This window comes from Pinus tabuliformis, chromosome X (assembly GCF_031772625.1).
Source record: "Pinus tabuliformis cultivar Carrire ecotype Pingquan chromosome X, CPIR1, whole genome shotgun sequence".
Classification (NCBI taxonomy): Eukaryota; Viridiplantae; Streptophyta; class Pinopsida; order Pinales; family Pinaceae; genus Pinus; species Pinus tabuliformis.
In genome coordinates, this window is record NC_142308.1 from 671,341,747 (window position 1) to 671,366,223 (window position 24,477).

At 40.0% G+C, this 24,477-nt stretch overlaps 1 protein-coding gene across 3 annotated transcripts in view; it reads right to left on the reverse strand.

The window, feature by feature from the left end:
* The window catches only part of LOC149141747 (uncharacterized), a 120,915-nt gene that overhangs the window by 41,258 nt on the left and 55,180 nt on the right, over positions 1–24,477 (reverse strand). For all 3 annotated transcript variants that reach the window (XM_089453247.1, XM_089453245.1, XM_089453246.1), the window contains one exon: positions 22,878–22,926. In XM_089453247.1, the coding sequence (XP_089309373.1) occupies positions 22,878–22,926 (49 nt within the window). The remainder of the gene's footprint in view (positions 1–22,877; positions 22,927–24,477) is intronic.

A 24,477-nucleotide genomic window follows, 5' to 3' on the forward strand; every position in this document is an offset into this window, starting at 1 on the left:
CTTCCACAAGCAAAACATTTGAAAGGTAGTTTACCTCTAAATCTTCTGGAACCCTGTTGAAGGTTCTTGACAAAGTTTGCTTCTTCTTCTCCTTCTGATTCATTGAGTTCTTCTTTTCTTGAAGCTTTGAATGCGGCTTCTCTCATATCTGATGGACCTCCTTTTCTCATCTCGAAAGCAATTAAGATTCCGTGCAACTGTGTCATAATAATAGTCTGAAGATCCTACTTTTCTTCTATTGCAGATACTTTTGATTCAAACCTAGTAGACAAGGATCTTAAAACCTTTTCAACTCAAGTAACTTCTTTTATCTCTTCACCCAAATTCTTCATGCAATTAACAATCTCATCTATACGTAAGAAGAAACTAGCTATACTTTCATCATTGTACATTTTGAGAGTTTCATATTGAATTCTGAGAGATTGAAGTTTTGCACGTTTTACCTGAGAGTCTCCTTCATAGCTTAGAACGATTTTGTCCCATATTTCTTTGGCAGATTTGAGTTGCATAACTTTGACAAATTTTGATTGTGACAGACTTCCCAATAATGTAGTAACAGCATTGGCATTGGTTTCATATTGCTTTTTACCTGTCGCATCTATAGGAATTGTTGATGGAAATGTATATCCTCCTTCCATGATTTCCCAGACATCTGTTCCAAGACACTGAAGATAGGTTGTGGTTCTTACCTTCCAATAAACAAAGTTGCTTCCATCAAAGATCGGTGGTCTGATGGATCCCTCTCTTTCTTGATTACTCATGATGGTGGATCTTCCTTCAAGCGATCAAGCTTCTTCTGAAGGACCTGCTTTGATACCAATTGTTGGAAATAATACTGAGGGGGGGGGTGAATCAGTATTAGCAAGTCAATTATTTTTCATTTCCAAAATCAGATTTATATACGCTACTTCAGTTAATGGAACTCGCGTGTATACGCAACTGTGTTTAAGGCAACTAGCGTATATCCTGCAAACTTATGATTCAGTTAATTCATCAAATGTTGATCTTTAATCAATGCATCAGAGCCATATAAACAGTAACCAGGTGCAGTAAAAACAAAACAGATAATCACACATATGAACACAAGATATAAGGTGGAAACCCAATGTGGGTGAAAACCACCTGCTGCAATCGTCTCTATCTTTTTAATAATAAGAAACTTCTTTTTACAATTTTTGTACTGGTGCAGACTTATACCAGTACGCAAGCTTCTACCTACAGAAGGCTACAACCTTCTCTCGTTCTCCAGCTTCTCCTGGAAGGGAGCTACAACCCCCTAGCTCTTGTACTAGCTGATATGTTTACTAGTACGTAGGTGCCGGCCTACAGAAGGCTGTAACCTTCTCTTTTCTTCTAGGGACCATGTTTCATAAATTTTCATACTGGATCCATCAATAACATCATTCAATCAAAATATATCAGCATCAACCAATCTCCTTTTCGCAACTAAACCAATCAACCACTTTGACAACCCTTCAATCAGATCTTTCAGAACACTGTAACCAGAGCATAGTAACCGAAACCCAAGCCAGAACCCAGAACACTGCAACAGCAAACAGAAGCAGCTAAAACATATTTTACAAGTTATACGCTACTTCCCTGTGTCGAACTTGCACGCGTATGCACCTTTCTCAAGAAGAACCTGCGTACAGATCTGTAAATCAAACTTAAGATGTATACGTTGTTTTGATATGCAAAACCAACGTGTATACGCACCTTTTCTAAAGTGAACCTGCGTATAGATTTTGTTGGACACCTAATCCTAAAGGGTTAGTGTGGAATTCGAATGGACAAAAGCAGTCGAAGAGACCTTGGGATCTGAATCCCAAGAGTCACCTATTGTACTATAAATGTGTATCTTATGTTAATAAAAATACACTCACTGATTTATCTTTCATATGTTTGTGCTGTCCATGTGTGTTTAACATGGTATCAAAGCCATGATGAGTGGCCTGTTTTCCCTGACCAACTGGTCTGAGTTGCCTTGAATAGTGCTGACTAGAGCTGGCCTAGTCTTCTGTAACGCTCCATTAATTCTGCCATCCATGCGCTGTACCTGCGCCCTGCTCTTCTGAAGCTGCACTGATACACTTTGGTGGAAATAGAACGATGTCCGTTACAGATTTGTGGTGGAAGCGACTCTCATAGTGTTATTTGGTTACCGACAGTGATATATAAAAGAATGTACTGCATCGATGGGAGATACATTGTTTGGAGCTGAACGCAGAAGGTGGATGCTAGAATGCTGGAATGCTTTTCACTGATAGCGTGGCTGTTTCATTGGCACAAGAATTTCGAGGGTTAATTCTGAATTCTTCTCATAGTCACTTGTTCAGATCTGCGTGGGTCCATTTCCACAGTCAACAGTGGTTTCGTTGCATTTATTGGGCCTGAAAACTTTGTGTAAGGTCCAACTGATCTCATCATCATCTTGCACAACTCAGAGGTTGTTGCATTGAAGCAGAAATTCCAGATTGAAAGGTCACTCCTAGTCACTGGATTTGGCTATCTACATGCATGTCTGTTTAATTTGATACTGTGTACAAGCTTTCGCTTATAGACAAATGGATGTGCCTCGTTGCAGTTGTATTGTTGAATGGTGAATGTAGTATAACTGGAGTTAACACTGATAGATGATTTGTAAGTCAAATTTTTTATGACTTGGCACATGCTCAAGCAGATTTTAAGAGCAGTATTGAAGCCACCTCGAAGCAGATTTGGTGTTGTCCATGGAACAATTTGAAACAACCTCTGAGTGAAGTGATTCGTGGAGAAGTGATCAGCATTGTGAAGTGAATTTGAAGCATTTTTGAAGACATTTTTTGAAGTCATTTTTTTGCAGTTTCTTGTAGAGATTTTGGAGCAGTTTCTTGTAGAGATTTTGCATGATTTCCTTAGCAGCTAGATGCTCTGAAGTTTGACGTCGAGGACAGCGCTCATCTTCACATTTATATATTTTTTTTGCATTGGTGATGTTATGCTCCAGTTCATTCTTGAAACGAACTGTGCACTGTTGATTTACCATGTGCCCAATTGTACCAATGTTTATTGTAGCTTGACGAGAAATGTTTATTGTAGTTTAACTTGGTAACATCCAGCTTACTCAGGTCCTGCTCCATCAACCATTTTCGCGACATTGTTGCCACTTGATAAGCCCTTACAATATCTTGTAGTAAGAGTACAATATTATTTTTCTGTTGCTGTTGCCTCAGTTGTGTTCTTTAAGTGACATTGAAGAAAAATGGCCAGACTTGAAGATGCATTAAAGTTATTGAATATCCTAATTCATTCCACTGTTGATGAGATGGTCAAAGTTAACAAAGAAACTCTCTTTGACATCCAAACCTCTCTGCAAACTGCACATGAGAATATTGAGTTTTTGCAGCTTGAAACAAAGCTACAGCAGGAAGAATTACACCAGTGGAGTCATCATTCTGAACCTGTTTCTGTTCAGAACAATGAAGCAGACTCCCATAAACAGCAAGTCAATAATGTTACAGTTCATTCAGATAAAGCAGCAAAGTTACATGCAGATGCAGAGGTTCAGTCTGCACTTCCCAAGCCCATCATCAGACCTTGGGAACAGCTTGTCCACAACAAGCACAGAACTGGTCTTGGATATGACAAGGACTTGTCCTTTCATATTCCAGACTATGCCAAGCCCATTCAGTTTCAGAGTGTTGGATTCATTTATGACAGTTCAGCTGCTCCTCATGACAGTGCAGCTTCAGCTGTTCCAGACTCTGCCCCTCTTCTACAGCAACAACAACAACAACAACAAAAACAACAGATCGTGAAATGCCAACACTGTGACCGAGTTGGCCATCTGAAAGATCACTGTTTTGGTCTTCATCCATGTGAGCACTGTCATAAAACCAGCCATTCTTCAAACAGATGCTTCAGAAACAAATGTCCTGCAAGAACAAAGATTCATCTTGGATGGATCGCTTCTTGGCAATGGGCATCAACAGCCAAGAAGATATTCCAAACACATATCAGAACTTGTTCCAGAATATTGAATAGTCTTGCAGTTGAGTTTTCTCCATCTTCTCACCTTGTATCTGACAAGGGGGGAAATGATGGTCATCTACAAGCTTCAAAGTCACATCAAGCGAGCCTGAGCCACAACCTGCCACACCAGTTTCAGAGTTGCAGCCAGAGACAAAGATGCCCGTGAACACAGATTGAGAACACTTCCTCTAGCAGAAGACTCCAGCTTCTTGCCAGCTTTGGAAGAGTTCCAGGAATTGCATTAAGCATTCCAGAGTTGTTGGTTATCCTTAAACCATCACAGGTTGAGACTTCCCTTTTCAGGTTGAAGTTTTACCTTTTATGTGGGGTGAGACCTCCCTTTTATGGTTGAAGGTTTCCCTCTTTAAAACAATAGGATCACTTCCTCTAGCAGAAAACTTCAGTTTCTTGCCAGTTTTGGAAGAGTTCCGGGAACTGCACTAAGCGTTCCAGTGTTGGTGGTCATCCTTAAACCACCGCCCTTTTTTTACCAACATTTCATAGAGCACATTCAGCCTAGTGCTGCCATGCATTTTTTGCACATTTTGTATTACAGCTCTCTTCTTGGACTCATACATAACCCTTCGGATTAAGGGGGGGAATGTTGGACACCTAATCCTAAAGGGTTAGTGTGGAATTCGAATGGACAAAAGCAGTCCAAGAGACCTTGGGATCTGAATCCCAAGAGTCACCTATTGTACTATAAATGTGTATCTTATGTTAATAAAAATACACTCACTGATTTATCTTTCATATGTTTGTGCTGTCCATGTGTGTTTAACAGATTTCAAGCCTTAAGGTCTTGACCCCTCATTAGATCTTATCCTTCATCAAGCACTAAGGTTCGTCCTTGGTTCAGATCCAGCTATGCACCATAACCCAATAACCCGTGCACTAGATCTTGCTCATCATCAGATATTCAATACTTGAGTGCCTTGGCCTAATGATCTTCTCCTCCTTATATAGTGTTAGGCCTTTCTCAATACCATGGTCCAAAACCACTTAGGACCAATATCTGGGATCAATACTTCGGATCAATACCATGGATCAAAATACCATGGGCCAAATACCACGGACCAAAACTTGGATTTCCAACATGTACGCGCCTTTCCTTTTGTGAAACTACGTGTGTACGTTATACGAACTTTTTGATCTGTTAACCCGCGTGTATACGCTACTTTGTCAAGGTGAACCTATGTATACTTCTCTTTCCTCATTCTGTGAAGTCTGATCTGTAACTTTGCGTTGTTAACCTGTTGAACTGTACTCTGACATCTGAGTGAGTTGCCATCAAGGACAACACCTGTGTCAAATCTAATTCATAATGCCAACACTTGTGAGGTAAGAAGCTTCCTTCTACTAAGGGCACACGCACATCAATCTTTCCTTTTCTTTCATAGTTGGTAATATAGATTGTTTATGCATTGCTTGCTTGTTCCATTTCCTTTATATATTTGTGGAGATCAAGGAAACCAATTGTTTTGCAAGAGGAGTATAGCAAACCAAATACACCAAGGAAGTCTAAACCTTTCTTTATTTGATGCTTGTTTTCTTACTTTCTCTTACAAGAATTGAAGAGTATTGTTAGTTTAAAGAACATGGTTTGGGGCTCTATCCCACCAATGGAATCAATTCGCCCTTTTTTCTCTCGCTCAATTGCTTGAACACCAAAACCTATTAGCAACCAACCCTAATTCTTGTTATTTGTTGTTTGCATTGGGCTTTGAGGGTAATTTATGTTGAAGAATCTAGGGCAAAGTAGTCTAGTGTGATTCTTCGTTACTTGATAACAATTTGTGGAGTCTTTTTACTTTTCTTGTTAGCTCATGCTTCTTCTTCTTATTATTAGTGCATATGTGTGTACTTCATCAAATTGCTACCAAAACAAAATAACAAGAACACAAAGTTTGGCTCTCTGCTAGGGACAAAACCTCTGCACTCTTGAGAGGAAAACCCTTGGTAAGTTTGCTCTTATTGAAGCTTCTTATTTGAACAACTGGCAAACCCTAGAGCCTTGACTAGGATATCCTCCAAGTATAAGTCAAATCCTTCTTTTTCCTGCACTATCACTTCTGGCACATCTTCTGGCACTTCTTCCGACACTTTGTCTTCCAACACTTCGTCTTCCACTTAGAGTCCTTTTTACTTTAGAATGATCGGCTCCTTCACTAGACTTGTGAGTCCTTGGAGGCTTGATCTCTCACCCAAACAAAGAATTGTTAGTTGTTGTCATACCCTTATTGCACCTCGCACGTGTGACTATTTCTAGCCCTAGAAACAGTCCTCTTCTTCCTCAGTTTTCTCTATTCTTCCTTCATTTGTGAGGGTCTCTCCTTCGCTTTAGAGGGAGGCCTTATAGACCTTAAATTCCAACCCAAACAGTGATGATACTTGAACTATTCTTTTCTGCTGCTATGGTCGTAGTCAAACATTCCTTGACCTCGCACATGTGACTATAGTTGCTTAAGAAATGTCCTCATTTACTTCATTGTTCTGTCTTCATATTACGCTGCCCTTGTAGCCCTCTTCCTTGTCTTTTCTTCGTCCTGTCCAGCCCTCTTCTTGTGTCTGGATTTCAGAGTGAGTTCCTTGTCCTTTTGAGGAGTGGACAGCCTCTATAAATAGAGGTATGTCCCTCCTCTTCAAGCCAACATGATTGTCCATTAGGCCAACTTACAGTTTGCACTACAATTCAACTTTTGTTCATCGTTTTGTTGATTGGAGACTTCATTGATGCTAGGAGAGGATTTGACTTATCTTGGAGGTGTTCCCATGACCTTGTACATTGACATACTTGATGTAACATGCCCTCAAAGGGTCTTATCATAATTACATTTTGACTTTGACTTTCTAGAAGCACTTTAAAATGTGTTTGACCTATTTTCAATGAGCAAGAAACTTACTGACAAATATTACAAAAATATTTTTTCTTTTCTTGAATAAATACAAATATCAAAATTACATTTATGAAGACCTAGCCTAGTTACATTTCCTTCAACACTCCCTCTTAACTAGGGAGGTATTCATACAATATTACAAGGTGTTTGGCAATTTTCAATCTTGAAGAATTCACATAAGAGAAACCAGATTTGCAATCCATCTGTTATAGCATCATATCCATCAGCATTGTCATAGTGCAAGGCCTTGACTAACAGCTCCATCTCTTTACGAGACCATGAGCTACAATGCTGGCAAGACCAATGATTTATAGACACCTTCATCATTGTCTCTCAAGGTACATACCCACCCGGGTGTTCTCCGAGTATGACCTTCTAGGACTATTCTTATCTTGGGTTCCCAGCCCTCAAAGAATATCGATCCTCTTGCCTATGTCGAAATTTCTGAGTCTAACCGTTAGAAATTTTATCTGTATTCTTCTGGTTTATTTCTCCTACTTGTTGATTACGAACAAGTTATTTAAACATATAAACATCGAAATAAACACAATACAGTCTCAACCATTTACAGATCAACAACTGAAAGACATAGAAAACACACAAGTGACACCGTTATTTTTGGACAACTCGTCCCCGAAAAAACCCAATGCGGAAAAACCGGTGCAACTATTCTGAGGGTTTATTACTATGCAGTATTTCCTTGAGTACAACTAGGTGCCAAACTGGCTCACCCGACAGAGAAAAACAACCGGTAGTAATACCTCTCTATTCGGAAGCAGGTATTCAGAAAACCTTCCCCACGAAATCCTCTCCAGCAACACTGAAGCACTGCGTCAGCCCACCTGGCCTCTGCGTCAGCCTCAAAACCCTCTGCGTCAGCCCTCTGAGGCATTACGCAGCCTCTAGGACCCTTTGCGTCACTCTTGCTGCCTTCTGTGTGGATGACACAGGCCCTCTGGCCTCTGCGCTGTCTCTGCTGGGATTTGCATGGTCTGCTCTAGCTTCTGTGTTTGCCTCTCTGCTTCTGCACTGGTTGCTCGGCACTATCTCTGCCTCTCTGCCCAGTGCTCATTGCCCCTCGTTGCTGATCACTAATTCGACTTTACTTAGCAAACCCCGCTCTAGTAAATCGAATGACTGATCACTTTGGTGTGTCCTCCAACTGACCCTCAAGCCTCTTCTTATACTTTTCTCGTTGGTCCTCCAACAGTCGAGATTAAATCTCTAATCAACGGCTAAGATTAGATTTGGCTTGATCCGTGACTTTTGGAACCTTCTAACCCAATTTTATATTAACACCCTTTAATATTTTATTTTTCCTAAGTTTAGACTTAGGAACTCCATTAAAAATATTAAGTATTTTAATATCTCCCAAACCGGGTACAATTTGTCCAAACCATTTCTGGGTCTTGGAGATCTCATGTTCTTTAGCCTCTCCACCAATTTTCATGGCTAGAGAAGATCCGATGCTAACCCAAGTCAACAACCTACTCTTGTCTTGGATGCCCTACACATCCTCAAAGATTATCGGATGCCAGATGATTACCTAATCCTCCCATTCTTTCTTCCCAAGTGAAAACAAGAATGTTGTGTCTGTCTTGTGTCTACATTTCCATCCATGGCCTTCATCTAGACTTACAGTTGTTAGTCCTGGTCTAGTGCATGACCCATGAAATGGAAAACACAATTGTCACTCCTTTGTAATTAGGGGTGATCCAAAAACCTCCTCTTGATCAGGGACCTATCAGAGCTCCCTCTTAACTGGAGACTCTTTCCTTCATCAGCAACTTCTTCTTCGTTGGTCCTTCAGTTGCTTGATCTCCTTTCTTTCTTGATGTCATTAAGTCTTTGTTCGAACTTCTTCTAGGTAGGGCACCATCCATTAATCACTTTTCTTCCTAGTTTGTCATGTCATTGCTTCGTGGAAAGTGACTATCAGGTTTTCTTGTCATCGTGGCTACTCCTTTGTCATCTTGTCCATGCTTTGGAATACTCTTCTCATGGATGCTTCATAGTACCTGCCAGGTTACATGCCTTGACCTAGTAGCCCATCATGACTTCATCCTGATATTGCTTCAACATTGCTTTTTCTTTTGTTGGATGACTTCTTCATCACGACATCTCTATAGAGTAGAATTAGTTATCTGCACCTTTTGTATCTTCAAGACCTTCATAGGTGTCAAGGGTCCTTTCTTTATCAGAGTTGTCATGCCTTCTTTTGGGAGATATCTTAAAGGCCTTTGTCAGATAGTGATTCTCAGTGATCATGGTGTTCTTCACATGCTTGATCTCTTTTCTTCATTTGCTTCTCAAATAGATAGGTCAACCATCTAATGCTTCTTGTGAGAGAATTCCTTCATTGCTTGCTTTCTGGACTTGTCAGCATTTCTTCTTGCTTCTTAGTCAGCAATCTTATGCTCCTTATGTGAGCATATTCTTTTGTTGACCTTCATCGCATTGTAGTGCATGCCTTCGAGCATGTCCTTGGTGAAAGAGATTCTTTCATGCTTGATCATGTTATACCCATGACTCAATAATATACAAATGATAACATGACTTAAACTTTGATGCATACATACCTCATCTTGATTCTCCTTTGATCATCCTTGCTTCATTTGATTGACCTTGGTGTGGCCCTTCTTGCTTCATCTTAGCTTCCCTGCATATCATCCCTTTTCTTGAATCCCATGAATGGGATTCCCAATGAGACATCTGCCTTGGTTCATGAACCTTCTTTTGAAGATTCCATCATAGGATCTTAAAGATCCTTGCCTTACAAATGTTTCCTTTCTTTTGATGAAGTAGGTTTTCTAAGATTCTTATCATGATCAATTTTCTTTCATCATATATGAGGTCCTATACTAGGTATGCTTCTTCTACATGAATATCTTGAGCTATATCTGCCATGCTCCTATATTCTAGAAGATATTTCTACTTATGCATTTTTGTTCTTCTCATAAATGCTACATCTACATGAGTGTCTAGAACTCTATCATGTTGCTAGATTCTAGAGGGTGATTCTAGCCATGCAATTTAATTTATTCCTACATGCTCCTATATTCTACTCAAAACTTTGAAAGAAGTCTAGAAGTAAAGAGTTTGACCTAGTCATAGTAGAGATCTGGAGGATCTTCCTTCTTTTGTTTCTTTCCTTCTTCTTTCATCTCTTGAGTTATGTGAGCTTCTTTTGTCTTCCTTTTGTTATTGTTGTCCTCAAGCTTAGGACAATTCCTTTTGAAGTGTCCATATTCTTGGCATCCAAAACATTGGATCTTGGACATGTCTTTGTTGTTTGTTCTTCGTGGACCAAACTTGCCAAATTTACCCTTTCTTTTGGCCATGCTAGCAAATGTTTGCTCCTTTGATCCCACATCTTCTTTTGCCTTAACTCTGGTTTCCTATGTTCTGCATAGAGACCACATTTCACTGAGAGTGGTTGCTTCCTTCTTGGAATATATGTTTGATGTGAAGTTTCCCACTCTTCAAGTAGAGCACTGAGTACAACAGTTGTCATTTCTCTTTCAGACATGACTTCCCCAAGCTCTTGAAGTTGATCTCTCATTTCAGAGATTTTCATGAAGTAGGGAGCTATTCCTTCCTTTGTTATCTTCATCTTGTACAACTCATTTCTTAGAGATATTACCTCTCCAGTTGTGGATACCGAGAATAGCTTACTAGCTTATCATAAATTTCTTGGGATGTCTCAAACTTGGAGACATAAGGAATGAGAGAGTCTCTGATTGATTCTATCAGAATCCTTTGAGCTCTTGTCTCATCCTTATTGTACTTGGCTAAGGCTTGAGTCTGATCCTTAGCAAGGATAGTGATATTCCCTTTGACATGCTCTAGAAGTTCATTCTCCTTAAGTAGTAGATCAGTCCTCTTCTTCCATGCAAGAAAGTTATTGGTACCTACCAATTTATTGCTTTCCTTGCAAAAAGACATTGATGTATATTCAGAAAGGGGCATGTACTTACTTGATAGATTTTGAGATGTAATGGATTTTCTTCCTCCTTGAAAGCTTGATGGCTTGTCTTCCCTGTCAAGTGGACTTGCTTGGTGATGAGGTTTGCCTGTAGCTTGATGTAGGTTCTGCTTCAATCTGTTCTTCTTTGTAGGTGCCTTTATATAAGGCTCTTCTTCTAGCTTTGTAGACTTCCTTGATGAATGATGGATTGTAGACCCTTCTTGTCCTTGAAGTGATTGAGACTTCTAGGCTTGATGCTTCAACCTTGTAGATGCTTCCCCTTGATGAGTGTTCTTGAGTTTCCCTTTCCTTGATGTGTCACCTAACGCTCTGATACCATGTTGAAGAATCTAGGGCAAAGTAGTGTAGTGTGATTCTTCGTTACTTGATAATAATTTGTGGAGTCTTTTTACTTTTCTTGTTAGCTTATGCTTCTTCTTATTATTATTAGTGCATATGTGTGTACTTCATCAAACTGCTACCAAAACAAAATAACAAGAACACAAAGTTTGGCTCTCTGCTAGGGACAAAACCTCTCCACTCTTGAGAGGAAAACCCCTGGTAAGTTTTCTCTTATTGAAGCTTCTTATTTGAACAATTGCCAAACCCTAGAGCCTTGACTAGGATATCCTCCAAGTATAAGTCAAATCCTTCCTTTTTTGCACTATCACTTCCAGCACATCTTCCGGCGCTTTGTCTTTCAGCACTTCATCTTCCAATTAGAGTCCTTTTTACTTTAGAATGATGGGCTCCTTCACTAGGCTTGTGAGTCCTTGGAGGCTTGATCTCTCACCCAAACAAAGAACTGTTAGTTGTTGTCATACCCTTACTGCACCTCGCACGTGTGACTGTTTCTAGCCCTAGAAACAGTCCTCTTCTTCCTCGGCTTTCTCTATTCTTCCTTCGTTTGTGAGGGTCTCTCCTTCGCTTTAGAGGGAAGCCTTGTAGACCTCCTCTTCTTCCTCAGCTTTCTCTATTCTTCCTTCGTTTGTGAGGGTCTCTCCTTCGCTTTAGAGGAAAGCCTTGTAGACCTTAAATTCCAACCCAAATAGTGATGATACTTGAACTATTCATTTCTGCTGCTAAGGCCGCAGTCAAACCTTCCTTGACCTCAACGTGTGACTGTAGTTGCTTCAAAAATGTCCTCCTTTACTTCGTTGTTCTGTCTTCTTATTACGCTGCCCTTGTAGCCCTCTTGTCTTTTCTTCGTCCTGTCCAGACCTCTTCTTGTGTGCGGATTTCAGAGTGAGTTCCTTGTCCTTTTGAGGAGTGGACAACCTCTATAAATAGAGGTATGTCCCTCCTCTTCAAGCCGACATGACTATCCATTAGGCCGACTTACAGTTTGCACTATAATTCAACTTTTATTCATCGTTTTGCTGCTTGGAGACTTCGTTGATGCTAGGAGAGGATTTGACTTATCTTGGAGGTGTTCCCATGACCTTGTACATTGACATACTTGATGTAACATGCCCTCAAAGGGTCTTATCATAATTACATTTTGACTTTGACTTTCTAGAAGCACTTTAAAATGTGCTTGACCTATTTTCAATGAGCAAGAAACTCATTGACAAATATTACAAAAATAATTTCTCTTTTCTTGAATAAATACAAATATCAAAATTACATTTATGAAGACCTAGCCTAGTTACATTTCCTTAAACAATTTAAAGGTTGATTTTCCGATTTTCATATTTACTTTTCAAGTCTCATAGCTTAAGTAGATCAAAGAAAGTTTAAAGGTATTTTTCTTTCTTTTGTATCTCTTTTACTTCGTCCTTTTTAGTTGTTTTAGAATAATTTTCTGTTGTAGATTACTTTAAGACAACTCCAATATAAAACCCTAACAGCCATAGGGCATTAAGTTTATTCAGATCACACGCACATCAACCTTTCCTTTTCTTTCATAGTTGGTAATGTTGATTGTTTATGCATTGCTTGCTTGTTTCATTTCCTTTATATGTGTGTGTGTGTGTGTGTGTGTGGAGGTCAGGGAAACCGATTGGTTTTGCAAGAGTATAGCAAACCAAAAACACCAAGGAAGTCTAAACCTCTCTTTATTTGATGCTTGTTTGCTTACTTTCTCTTACAAGAATTGAAGAGTATTGTTAGTCTAAAGAACATGTGTTAAATTATGGTATGTTCTATGCTTAGAGAAGTTTACTTATCTTTCTTTTTATTATCCACAGATTAGCAATCACATGTACATTAAGTAAAGTGCAGATAGAACATTTAAACAATCAACAGAAAACAAGCCAAGATAAGAGACACAAGATGTGGCGGCTAGCCAGGGACAAACCCCAATATGGGGAACCCTTTGATCAAATCTTCTTTTATCTTCAATAATTCAGCAGAGAGAAATAGTACAAAAGTCTGATTTATATCAGCAACATCAGCCCTAAACTAGGGCAGTCAATATCTGTCAAACCGGAGGTCGGATCACCTTCATTCCTGTTCCAGAAAATGTGGCCTACCAAGGAGAGTCAGCTTCACCTACTGCGCAGTCCAGAGAGAGAGAATGCTGGTCAACGCTGGTCAAAGTGCCGACCTACAGTTGCAGCCCTAAAATTTGCGTCCCTTTTCCACACGTGTGAGAGATAGAGTCTTTTCTGCGCAGGAGAGAGAGATGATGATGAGAAGTGTGTGTCCAAATGAGGAGACATCCTGTATTTATATGTAAATGTTGATGATGAACAGATGCGTCTGTTGGGCTTTTGAGCCTAGATAAGTCGCTGGCCGACTTTGACAATTAGTCCATAATCGAAATAAATTCATATCTCCATAAATACTTATCGGAATCGGATGATCTTTAGATCAATCCTACACCTCTCAACGAGAGGAATCTAATAAAAATATTATCAGCCATGAATAAGGTGACCCACATGAAGTTTGGCCCTAGTTTCCAATTTTAACACTCCCTCTCAACTAGGGAGAACTTCATCTGCAATCTGTCGAACTGTCACTGTTGTCCATCCATCAAATGCATTGTTCGGTGTGGCTTGACCCTTCTGCTCTGCTTTGCTTTGCTCTGCTCGGTTCTGCTCTGCTTTGCTCGAATTATGAAGAAGAAGAAATGATCGAGGATGTATCATACCATCCTCCACTGACCCGAAGTCAGTCTCAGAGTGTGTACCACTCTCACTGGTCCCAAACCAGTATCATTGATCCCAGATCAATGAAGGTCATCCTAGCATAGGGAGTATGGTAGATACAACGATGCGTCCATCAGTACTACTATGGTCCCTATCCTCATTTCCTTGCTCATTGATCAGATGAGAGGTACTTCCCATGAGTCTCAGACTGCATGGGTAGGATGCCTCGATAAGAGAACTAATCATCCTGTCCACAGGAGAGCGAATCATCATGTCCAGTGGATGCCACGGAGAACTAATCATCCTGGCCTACAGGAGAACAAATCATCCTGTTCCAAATCGCCATGGAGAACACATCATCCAGGCCCACAGGAGAACTAATCATCCTGTTCCATAGTCACCATGGGGTGTCATAGGGGAAGGTTGAAGCTTTTACCCTGTACAAAGTGCACCAATAGGGGATGGTGAGTCACCCTCTGGTCATATGTCACTCCAAGAAGTACCCCGCGCCACCCTGGAGCTCCCAAAGCTTAGTACATCATACTTGACCCTCATCAAAGGGTCTCTGAACAACACCAAGTCGTTCTCAGAAAATCAGGAATTTGATCTTTCCTAGGGGCGTTTTTAGAATGTCAGCGACCTGTTCATTTGTACCGATATGTTGGAGCCTTATTACTCCTCTCTGCACCATATCTCGAATATAGTGGTACCTGATATCGATATGCTTGGAGTGGTCATGAAATATGGGATTTTCTGATAAACGGATCCCGCTCTGGCTGTCACATAGAATTACGGTGGTATCCAATGTAAATCCAAACAGCTCACTGAAGATCTTTCGCAACCAGACTGCCTCACAGGAGGCCATGCTAGCAGCAATGTATTCTGCCTCGGCGGTGCTCAGAGCCACCAACTTCTGCTTCCTGCTCATCCAGGATATCGAGGCAGATCCCAAAGAGAAACAGCACCCAGATGTGCTCTTTTGATCCTCCACATTGCCTGCCCAATCAGCATCAGTATACCCAAGTAGTCTCACATTTTCGGCAGTGTATCTTAATCCATGAGTGATTGTGCCACGAAGATATCTCAGCAGATTCTTGGCACCAATCCAATGTGAGTGACGAGGCTCAACCATATGTTGGCTCAAAGTGTTGACTGCAAAGCATATATCCGGACGGGAGTTCACCAAGAACATCAATGCTCCGACGAGTTGTCGATACTCAGTAGCATTTCGTAAAACGGGTCCGGCAGCACTACCACTTAACTTCTTAAAGTTAAGCTCCATCGAGGTAGTTACGGGCTTGCAGTCCACCATGCCGAATCTTTCTAGTATCTTTACCACATACTTTCCTTGAGATAGGAAAATCTCCCCTGGTTTCTGCCAGACTTCGAGTCCTAGGAAATAATGCATGAGTCCTAGATCTTTCATCTCGAATTCAGAAGCCAGCTCCCTCTTACATTTGTGAATGAGAGGGTCTGCACGTGTTAGGAATAGGTCGTCAACATAAAGCACCAGTATGAGAGGCTTGTCATCTATAACCTTGAAGTAAAGGTTAAGGTTGGCTTCACTCCTAGTGAATCCCAGCTTCATCAAGTAGCTATCGATCCTCTCATACCATGCTCGGGGTGCTTGCTTTAGCCCATAGAGGGCCTTCTTCAACCTGCACACATGAGATTCTCGATCATAAATCTCAAATCCTTTGGGTTGCTCCACATAGACCTCCTCTTTGATCGAACCATGTAAGAATGCAGTCTTGACATCCATCTGATGTAGGTTCCATCCTTGCGAAGCAGCAAGGGCTATGATCGAGCGGATAGTGGTATATCGGGCAACAGGTGCAAATATCTCGTCATAGTCTATACCTTCCTTCTGGGAGAAGCCTCGAGCGACAAAACGAGCCTTATACTTTTCCGTACTTCCATCAACTGCATGCTTTATCTTGTAAAGCCATTTAGAAGTGACAACTGTCTTGTCCTGGGGTCTGGGGACCACATCCCAGACATCATTCTTCATAATAGACTCATATTCTTCGGTCATAGCATCCTTCCATACTTGATGCTTGACGGCATCTGTGAATGATGAAGGCTCATTTTGGATGATCGTGCTCATGATAGTCAGGTATCCCTAATACCTGTTCGGCTTCTTACTTTCACAGAAGGTTCCACGGGGAGCTGTGTGTCCTTTAGCATCATCAAGTGTCCCCCTAAGCCATGAAGGCCTCTTCCTTAAAGAGGAAGGCTCAGGTGGTGGAGGATCAATAGGATCCATAGGTTCTTCTACATCGGGCATTGTCTCATCTTCCTTTTCCTTCGGTTCCCTGGTGTCAGCTTCTTTAGATCCCCTTAAAGTAGGAAGATTGTCTACTTTGCTAAGAGCCATATCTTCATCAAAGGTGACATCATGACTAATCTCGACTTCCCTTTGACCAGCTACATAGATTCTATAGCCCTTAGTATTTTCGCTATAGCCCACGAAGATTCCTTTCCTTCCAAATGCACCCAATTTATTTATTTTCTCTTTCGACACATGAAAATATACAGGGCTTCCAAAAATTCTAAAATGAGATACGTCAGGTTTCTTACCAATGAACATTTCTTCAGAAGTTTTGGAACCCAATGCTTGATGAGGGCATCGGTTTTGTACATATATGGCGGTGTTTGCAGCTGCGGCCCATAGAAACTTCGGAAGTCTTTGATCATGGAGCATAGCACAGATAGTTTCCACAATCGTATGGTTCTTCCTTTCCGCCACACCATTTTGCTCAAGAGTATAGGGTGTAGTGGTCTCCCTCTTAATGCCAGCCTCTTTGCAAAAGTCATGAAATTCATTGGATTCATATTCAGTCCCATTATAAGTCCTTAGGATCTTGATCTTCTTTTTGGTTTGATTCTCGATCAAGGCTTTGAAGTGTCGAAACCAGTAGAACACTTCATCCTTCTTTTTCAAGAAATATATCCAAGTCTTGCGAGAATAATCATTTGTAAAAGTGAGGTAATATAAATATCCTCCCAAGGAGTTCACAGGCATCATACCGGATATGTCTAAGTGAACTAACTGCAATATATCAGAGGCCTTGCTTTGGATTGAGGGGAATGGTCCCCTTTTTAGCTTTCCTTCGGCACATCCTAGACATACACCTTCTTGCTCTAATCTGAACTCGGGCATCCCAATCACCATTTTTCTTACATCAGGTAGAGCTTTATAATGAAGGTGAGCAAACCTCCAATGCCATAGTTCGCACTGAAGAGATGTGTCACAAGTCATGACACCCAGTGGACTTCCTCCGACCTGATATAATGAATCAACTCGAAACCGAAGGGTAAAAGCATCTTTATAGTCCTTTTTCCATACATGTACCTTGCCATCGCTGAAAGCCACCTTGTAGCCTTTGTCTTCCATTGCTGAAATGGACACCAGGTTCTTTTTTAGATCAGGTACATATAATACATCTTGTAAGTGGATGGTATTACCCTGATTCAATTGAAGAGTGACATTTCCTATGCCTTTCACGGGATATTTTGAATTGTCTCCAAGAACAATTTCCAGGTTGGTTTCTTTCTCTACCATATTATAGAGAGCTTCTTTATAACCAATGAAGTGCCTAGAGGCACCACTATCAATAAGCCAATTTCCCAGCGAGTCCGGGGGAGCAGTGGTAGATAGAGTAGCTGGTAGACAGTACTCATCTTGCTTATTGTCAACAGTGTTAGATTCATACCTGGAATTTCTTGCCTTCTTGAATGGTTGTCCTCTTCCTTGATTTCCAGCACTCCTTTTACGTCGACCATTTGACCTACCACTTCTTTGATTGCCTTGAGAGGGATTTTGATCATCATCTCGGAGTGAGTTCCTTTTATCAGGACACTCCCTTGCATAATGACCTGGTTTATTGCAATGGTAACATCGTCCTTTTCCGCCCTTTGGTCCAGCGTTCCTTTTGGATTTAGCCTCGGAATTGTTTCTTCTTTTAGCATGAGAAGAAAAGGCAGTGGGATGACCTTTAAGTGTGGGCATTTCCTGTTCTTCCATTCTTGCTTCTTCTTGAATGCATCTAGCCATTAATTCCTCAAATCCAGGAATTACATTATTGTTGAGGAGAGTAGTCCTGAAAATATACCATTCAGATGGTAATCCTCCAAGAGTTGTGAGTGCCATTTCCCTGTCAGGAATTACTTCCCCAATAGATAGGAGATTGTTCTTGATCTCGGTGATCCTTAAGAAATATGCTTGCATATTTTCATCTTTGCCCTTCTTAATTTCCTTCAGCTTATTTCTAAGAAACAAAACATGATTTGCATCATTAACTTTAAATAAACTCACCAATCTATCGTAGATTTCCTTGGAGGTGTTCAGCTCAGAAACATAGGCCACCAAGCGCTTGTCGATAGAGTCCCGGATGATCTTCTTTGCTTTGACTTCTCCCTTGGTCCATTTGTTCCTGGCAGCAGCGGATGCATTTGATGGAGGCTCGACAACTCCGCCTCTCACATGGTCCAACACTTCTTGTTCTTCTAATGTTAGATCGAGAGACATCTTCCATCCGTGGTAGTCAGACTTCTCACAGAGTTTGTCTTCAGCAGGGAAGTGTGTTGAGGACCCCATAGTTCTTTTTAGATAGCCTTGTCTTCGGTGATTGCTCTTGCTCTTGCTTGGGCTTTGTCTTCACCTCAGCTCTGATACCATGTTAAATTATGGTATGTTCTATGCTTAGAGCAGTTTACTTATCTTTCTTTTTATTATCCACAGATTAGCAATCACATGTACATTAAGTAAAGTGCAGATAGAACATTTAAATGATCAACGGAAAACAAGCCAAGACAAGGGACACAAGATGTGGCGGCTAGCCAGGGACAAACCCCAATATGGGGAAGCCCTTTTGATCAAATCTTCTTTTATCTTCAATAATTCAGCAGAGAGAAATAGTACAAAAGTTTGATTTATATCAGCAGCATCAGCGGCATCAGCCCTAAACTAGGGCAGTCAATATCTGTCAAAACGGAGGTCAGATCACCTTGATTCATGTGCCAAAAAATGCGGCCTTCCAAGGAGAGTCAGCTTCACCTACTGCGCAGTCCAGAGAGAGAGAATGCTGGTCAACGCTGGTCAAAGTTCCGATCTGCAGTTGCAGCCCTAAAATCTGCGTCCCTTTTCCACACGTGTGAGAGATAGAGTCTTTTCTGCGCAGGAGAGAGAAGAGACTCTTTTCTGCGCAGAAGAGAGAGAGATGATGAGAAGTGTATGTCCAAATGAGGAGATGTCCTGTATTTATATGCAAATTTTGATGATGAATAGATGCGTCTGTTGGGCTTCTGAGCCTACATAAGTTGCTAGCCGACTTTGACAATTAATCCATAATCAAAATAAATTCATATCTCCATAAATACTTATCGGAATCGGATGATCTTTAGATCAATCCTACACCTCTCGACGAGAGGAATCTAATAAAAATATAATCAGCCATGAATAAGGTGACCCACACGAAGTTTGGCCCTAGTTGTCAATTTTAACAACATGGTTTGGGGCTCTATCCCACCAATGGAATCAATTTACCCTTTTCTCTCTCTCTCAATTGCTTGAACACCAAAACCTATTAGCAACCAACCCTAATTCTTGCTATTTGTTGTTTGCATTGAACTCTTAGGGTAATTTAAAGGTTCATTTTCAGATTTTCATATTTACTTTTCAAGTCTCATAGCTTAAGTAGATCAATGAAAGTTTAAAGATAACTTTCTTTGTTTTGTATCTCTTTTACTTCTTGTCCTTTTTATTTGTTTTAGAATAATTTTCTGCTCTAGATTACTCTAAGACAACTCCAATATAAACCCCTAACAGCCATAGGGAATTAAGTGTATTAAGATCACACGCACATCAATCTTTCCTTTTCTTACATAGTTGGCAATGTAGATTGTTTATGCATTGCTTGCTTGTTTCATTTCCTTTATATATATATATATATATATATATATATATATATATATATATATGTGGAGATCAGGGAAACCGATTGGTTTTGCAAGAGGAGTATAGAAAACCAAATACACCAAGGAAGTCTAAACCTCTCTTTATTTGATGCTTGTTTGCTTACTTTCTCTTACAAGAATTCAAGAGTATTGTTAGTTTAGTGAACATGATTTGGGGCTCTATCCCACCAATGGAATCAATTCCCCCTTTTCTCTCCCGCTCAATTGCTTGAACACCAAAACCTATTAGTAACCAACCCTAATTCTTGTTATTTGTTGTTTGCATTGGGCTCTGAGGGTAATTTAAAGGTTAATTTTCAGATTTTCATATTTACTTTTCAAGTCTCGTAGCTTAAGTAGATCAATGAAAGTTTAAAGATAATTTTCTTTGTTTTGTATCTCTTTTACTTCTTGTCCTTTTTAGTTCTTTTAGAATATTTTTCTGCTGTAAATTACTTTAAGACAACTCCAATATAAAACCCTAACAGCCATAGGGCATTAGGTTTATTAAAATCCTAAGTAACTTAGTAGTCCTTTCCCTTCAGAAAAACCAAGTTTCTACTCAACCTTCACCTAGATAAAATCCTAGCTAGGCTCACTTTGTTTGGTAGGGAGATGGCTTGCTACCCTAGGAGCTGTCCTCTTCCCTTTCCTGCCCATGTCATAGGGTTGGTTGGCCTCCTAGGTTGGAAAGTGGTCTTCCTACACCTTCCCCGTAGGTTGGATTTGCCTATTTTCTCCTAAGGTGACTGAAGAACATCTACACATGGCAAATGAAGTCGCGGAGAGGCTTGTTTGAGAAATGAGAAAAACCATAATTGCATGGGCATGCTAGTAAACTATACCGACATAGGGCAACAAAAGTTGTGCACTCTGCTCAAACGAAAAATTCTCACACTAACGAGAGAAAACAAAACTATTTTTGTAAACCTGAGGGCCACAAGAAGCAATAGCTCCACATGCAATCTCTTTGAGAAAAGAAAATAGGAAAAATACATTAGTCAAGCTCCTAGTACTCTGGCATTTCCATCCATGTGGCTCCCAAGCCCCACTGCATCTAGGCTTCAATCAATCATGGCCTTTGAAGGGCTGTGACCAAAGTACCCTACGAGTGTGTGTTGCTTGTACTCATAAAACAAAACCTCATATTGAAACAAAAGTATGAGTAGAAATTTCATCAAGGTCATTTTCATTATATCACAGTACACCTCAAGAGGCTCTGTGGCAGGAAGCATCACCAATACTGACCAGCACATGCCAGCTAATCAAAGGGACAGCTAGTGGATGACAGCTAGTGGATGCAGAAAAAGGACAGTCACAGCAAGAAACACATGCATAACAACACCTCAAGCTCCACTATACATTTTTTAACACTTAGGATATCCATGTTCGAGCATACAGTTACCAATATTTGGGTACTGGAAGAGCACGACACCAACAAGTCTCTTATATATTGAATCTGAGTTGACCAAATTGGCCTTTTGGTTAGTAAGACACGTCTAGCCCTAGAGAGGGCAGCAAGACTTTGCAGCATATAATTACAAGCATTCTCATATTGAGATTTTTTCCATGGTTAAATGCCCTTCTACACCCTGCCCAGTCAACTTCGGTATGATTGAGCAATATTGCTAATAATGTATATGACAACGCTCATAATGATGCCAATTAAGCTAGAAGCTTTTATAAAAACATGATTGCAGCTCTAAAATATATGAACCGTTTCAAATATATTATATAACACAAAGGTTTGGATGAAGTTTATCCATCTAAATATGAAACATTGTTTCTCGCCTGTCTTAGAGCTTATCCCAATACTCCATTATATAGTCTTTTACACAGCCTTCAAACTTATGAAGATGCTGATTTCCACACAACACAAAAAAACAGAAACTTTGGTTTTATTGAAAATAATCCAATGTCAAGGCCTCCAATATTTCATCAAGTTCTTGCAATCCTTGCTTTAAATTTTTACCTTCCAAAGATTTAATGTAGGTATCATATTCCTCCACTTCTGTTCATCCAATAATCCTTTTCCAAGATCCCATGAAGGGTGTTTTATGGATTCAATCCTTTGACTAATTAGGTTTACAATCATAGATGTTGGTTTTTAATGCTTAGCAACCGCCTTCAGTTCATTAATTTCCACCACATTTATAATTAGAAATGACACATTTCTCAAGTTGAGAAGTAATGTTCTTTCCCACTTCTGCCTAGCTAATGTTATTTTCTGTGATTTCCAGCTTCCACAGTAAGATTTTTTTGGGGGATAAGTTTCGGGAAAGCTGCATTCATTAATTTTATATCAATATTTTGAACCACACTTGGGTTCATCTTCAGGATAAAATGATTTGTGGGAAAGATAGCCACCCAATTACCTTATTACTGACTTTTGTTGTTAATAGCTACTAATAATTTGCAATTGGCCTGATGTTTAATTGAAATTATTTTTCCCTAATATAGGGATATGTGGGGATAAAATAGGCCGTAACTTGTATTAAATTTTATATTATAGTCCTACGGAGCTTAAAATCACACACGGAAGGAAAGAGATATATTTGTCAGTTTTAACAAGAGGTCACTAACCAAAGTGTGTTCTTTACCTTATCTCCCATGCTGTTCGTCTTGGAAATCAACAGATCAACAATTGTAATAGAGTTACAGATTATATACAATATGACATTACACTTTAAAACTGCATTACTGAAGCTTCACTGTTAATCTCATCCAAGTGTTTTGAATCCAATATGAAATAACATAAAACTAGGAGATAAGATGCCCTGAGAATGGATGAAGTCATATATTGCATTACTGAGCATGATTTTTGGAGGATAACCCAAGCTGTTACCTTAATCAGAATTTGAAATTGTATAGCCTCAGACTAAGCTTGAAGTGGGGACCATTGCTTAAGTAAGAATTATGAGATACATCCTTCCATAGGTAATGAGAACTTACTTTGTTGCAGACTGAAGAGCCTCAAAACTAGATACACGCCGCATGGTTGCTGTTATACAGGTAGATAAAAATAAACAATTAGCATCTACAGTTAACTAGTCCACCAAAAAACAACAGCATAGACTGGAATTGTGGAGGATGTGTTATAAACTATTAATAAGTCAGCAAAAGTTTACAAATATGTTGCCCAAAATGTTTATATGTATTAATAATGCCAATTTTCAACTCTTTTTGGCAGGATGTACCATGAAACTGTCTTATGCATTTTTTCATTCAACGGATCTGAAAAAGTTTCAATCTTATTAAACATTTCAAAGACTTAGCATGGTCTAATGGTCCTATCAATATGTTGTTAGGTGTTAGTATTGGATAATAAAGTAGGTTTGGACACAATGTAATAAAATCACATGTCACAGTAATAAGGTTGTGACATACAATGTGTTCATTAGGCTTTAATTATGTCTTAACAAAATACCAGCTGGTTGTGCATGGGATTGTCTCTCTCATGAGACACATGAGACATGTGACTTTTGTATCCCAGCTTCGTATTGAATAATCTAGATGACTCTCTTTCTCTCTATCTGCACAACTTTGTACTGTGTGTTTATAATTCGATATGCTATCAGATCTTAGGCAAATCAGCATATGGGAGAGACATAACTTGCCACTAGGACATTTAGGTCTCACTGTGAACAATTCATATCATGGTTATATGAACACAAGAATCATTGTTAGGCATTATGGCACTGATAAGCTCCTACTAAAGGCCTTAGACCAATTATTAAGTCATACAACTTAAGAAAAGGAAAGTGAAGAGGATTTTAGTTTGCATAAGTGGGAAGTAAGATTACGTCAAACTTTGAAGTACCTCCCCCCTGCCATCATGCCCCTACTCTCAAAGTGCACTTCAAGCAAGAACACCACTAAAGCACACTCCCAGATCAACCCTGACCAAGATCATTTTCCAGAGTCTGCTATAGGGAAAAGAAACCCGCCACCCCCTGTCCCCCCATCATGCCCCTACTCTTGAAGTGCACTTCGAGCAAGAACACCACCAAAGTTCCTTTGAAAGCACACTCCCAGATCAACCCTGCCCAATATCACTTTTCATAATCTGCTCTAGGGAAAATAAAAACACTTGTTGCCTGTCCCCAACACGCTCCTAAATAGCTCTTAACTCACCCCCAAATGCAACCTTCAATGATTCCAAATTCAAATCCTTAGCATTCGTGGAAATCTAAAAACACTCCCATGTCCCAGCAAAATGCTCCAGCAGAATTTGACTTCTTGGGCCATCATATTTTAATGCATATGGAACCAAAGGGAAGGCCTCACAACTCATGGCTAGGGTTTATAGGCAAATTAAAACCCTGTTTCACTCCATTTTCTCTCATTCTATCACTCATTTCATTCGTGTCTGGGAGAGTTTTGAGTGGGCTTCTTGCTAGTTATGGAGGAGCAAATTTATCAGAGCTTGGAGGAATAATTGAATCAAACATTGCCATAGTAAGATTCAGTAGTTCCTCAAGAGCTAAAGAGGTAACCTATACGTCCATTCTCACTTTGTTTTTCTTTCCACTTTGTGTTGTATGTTTTCAAG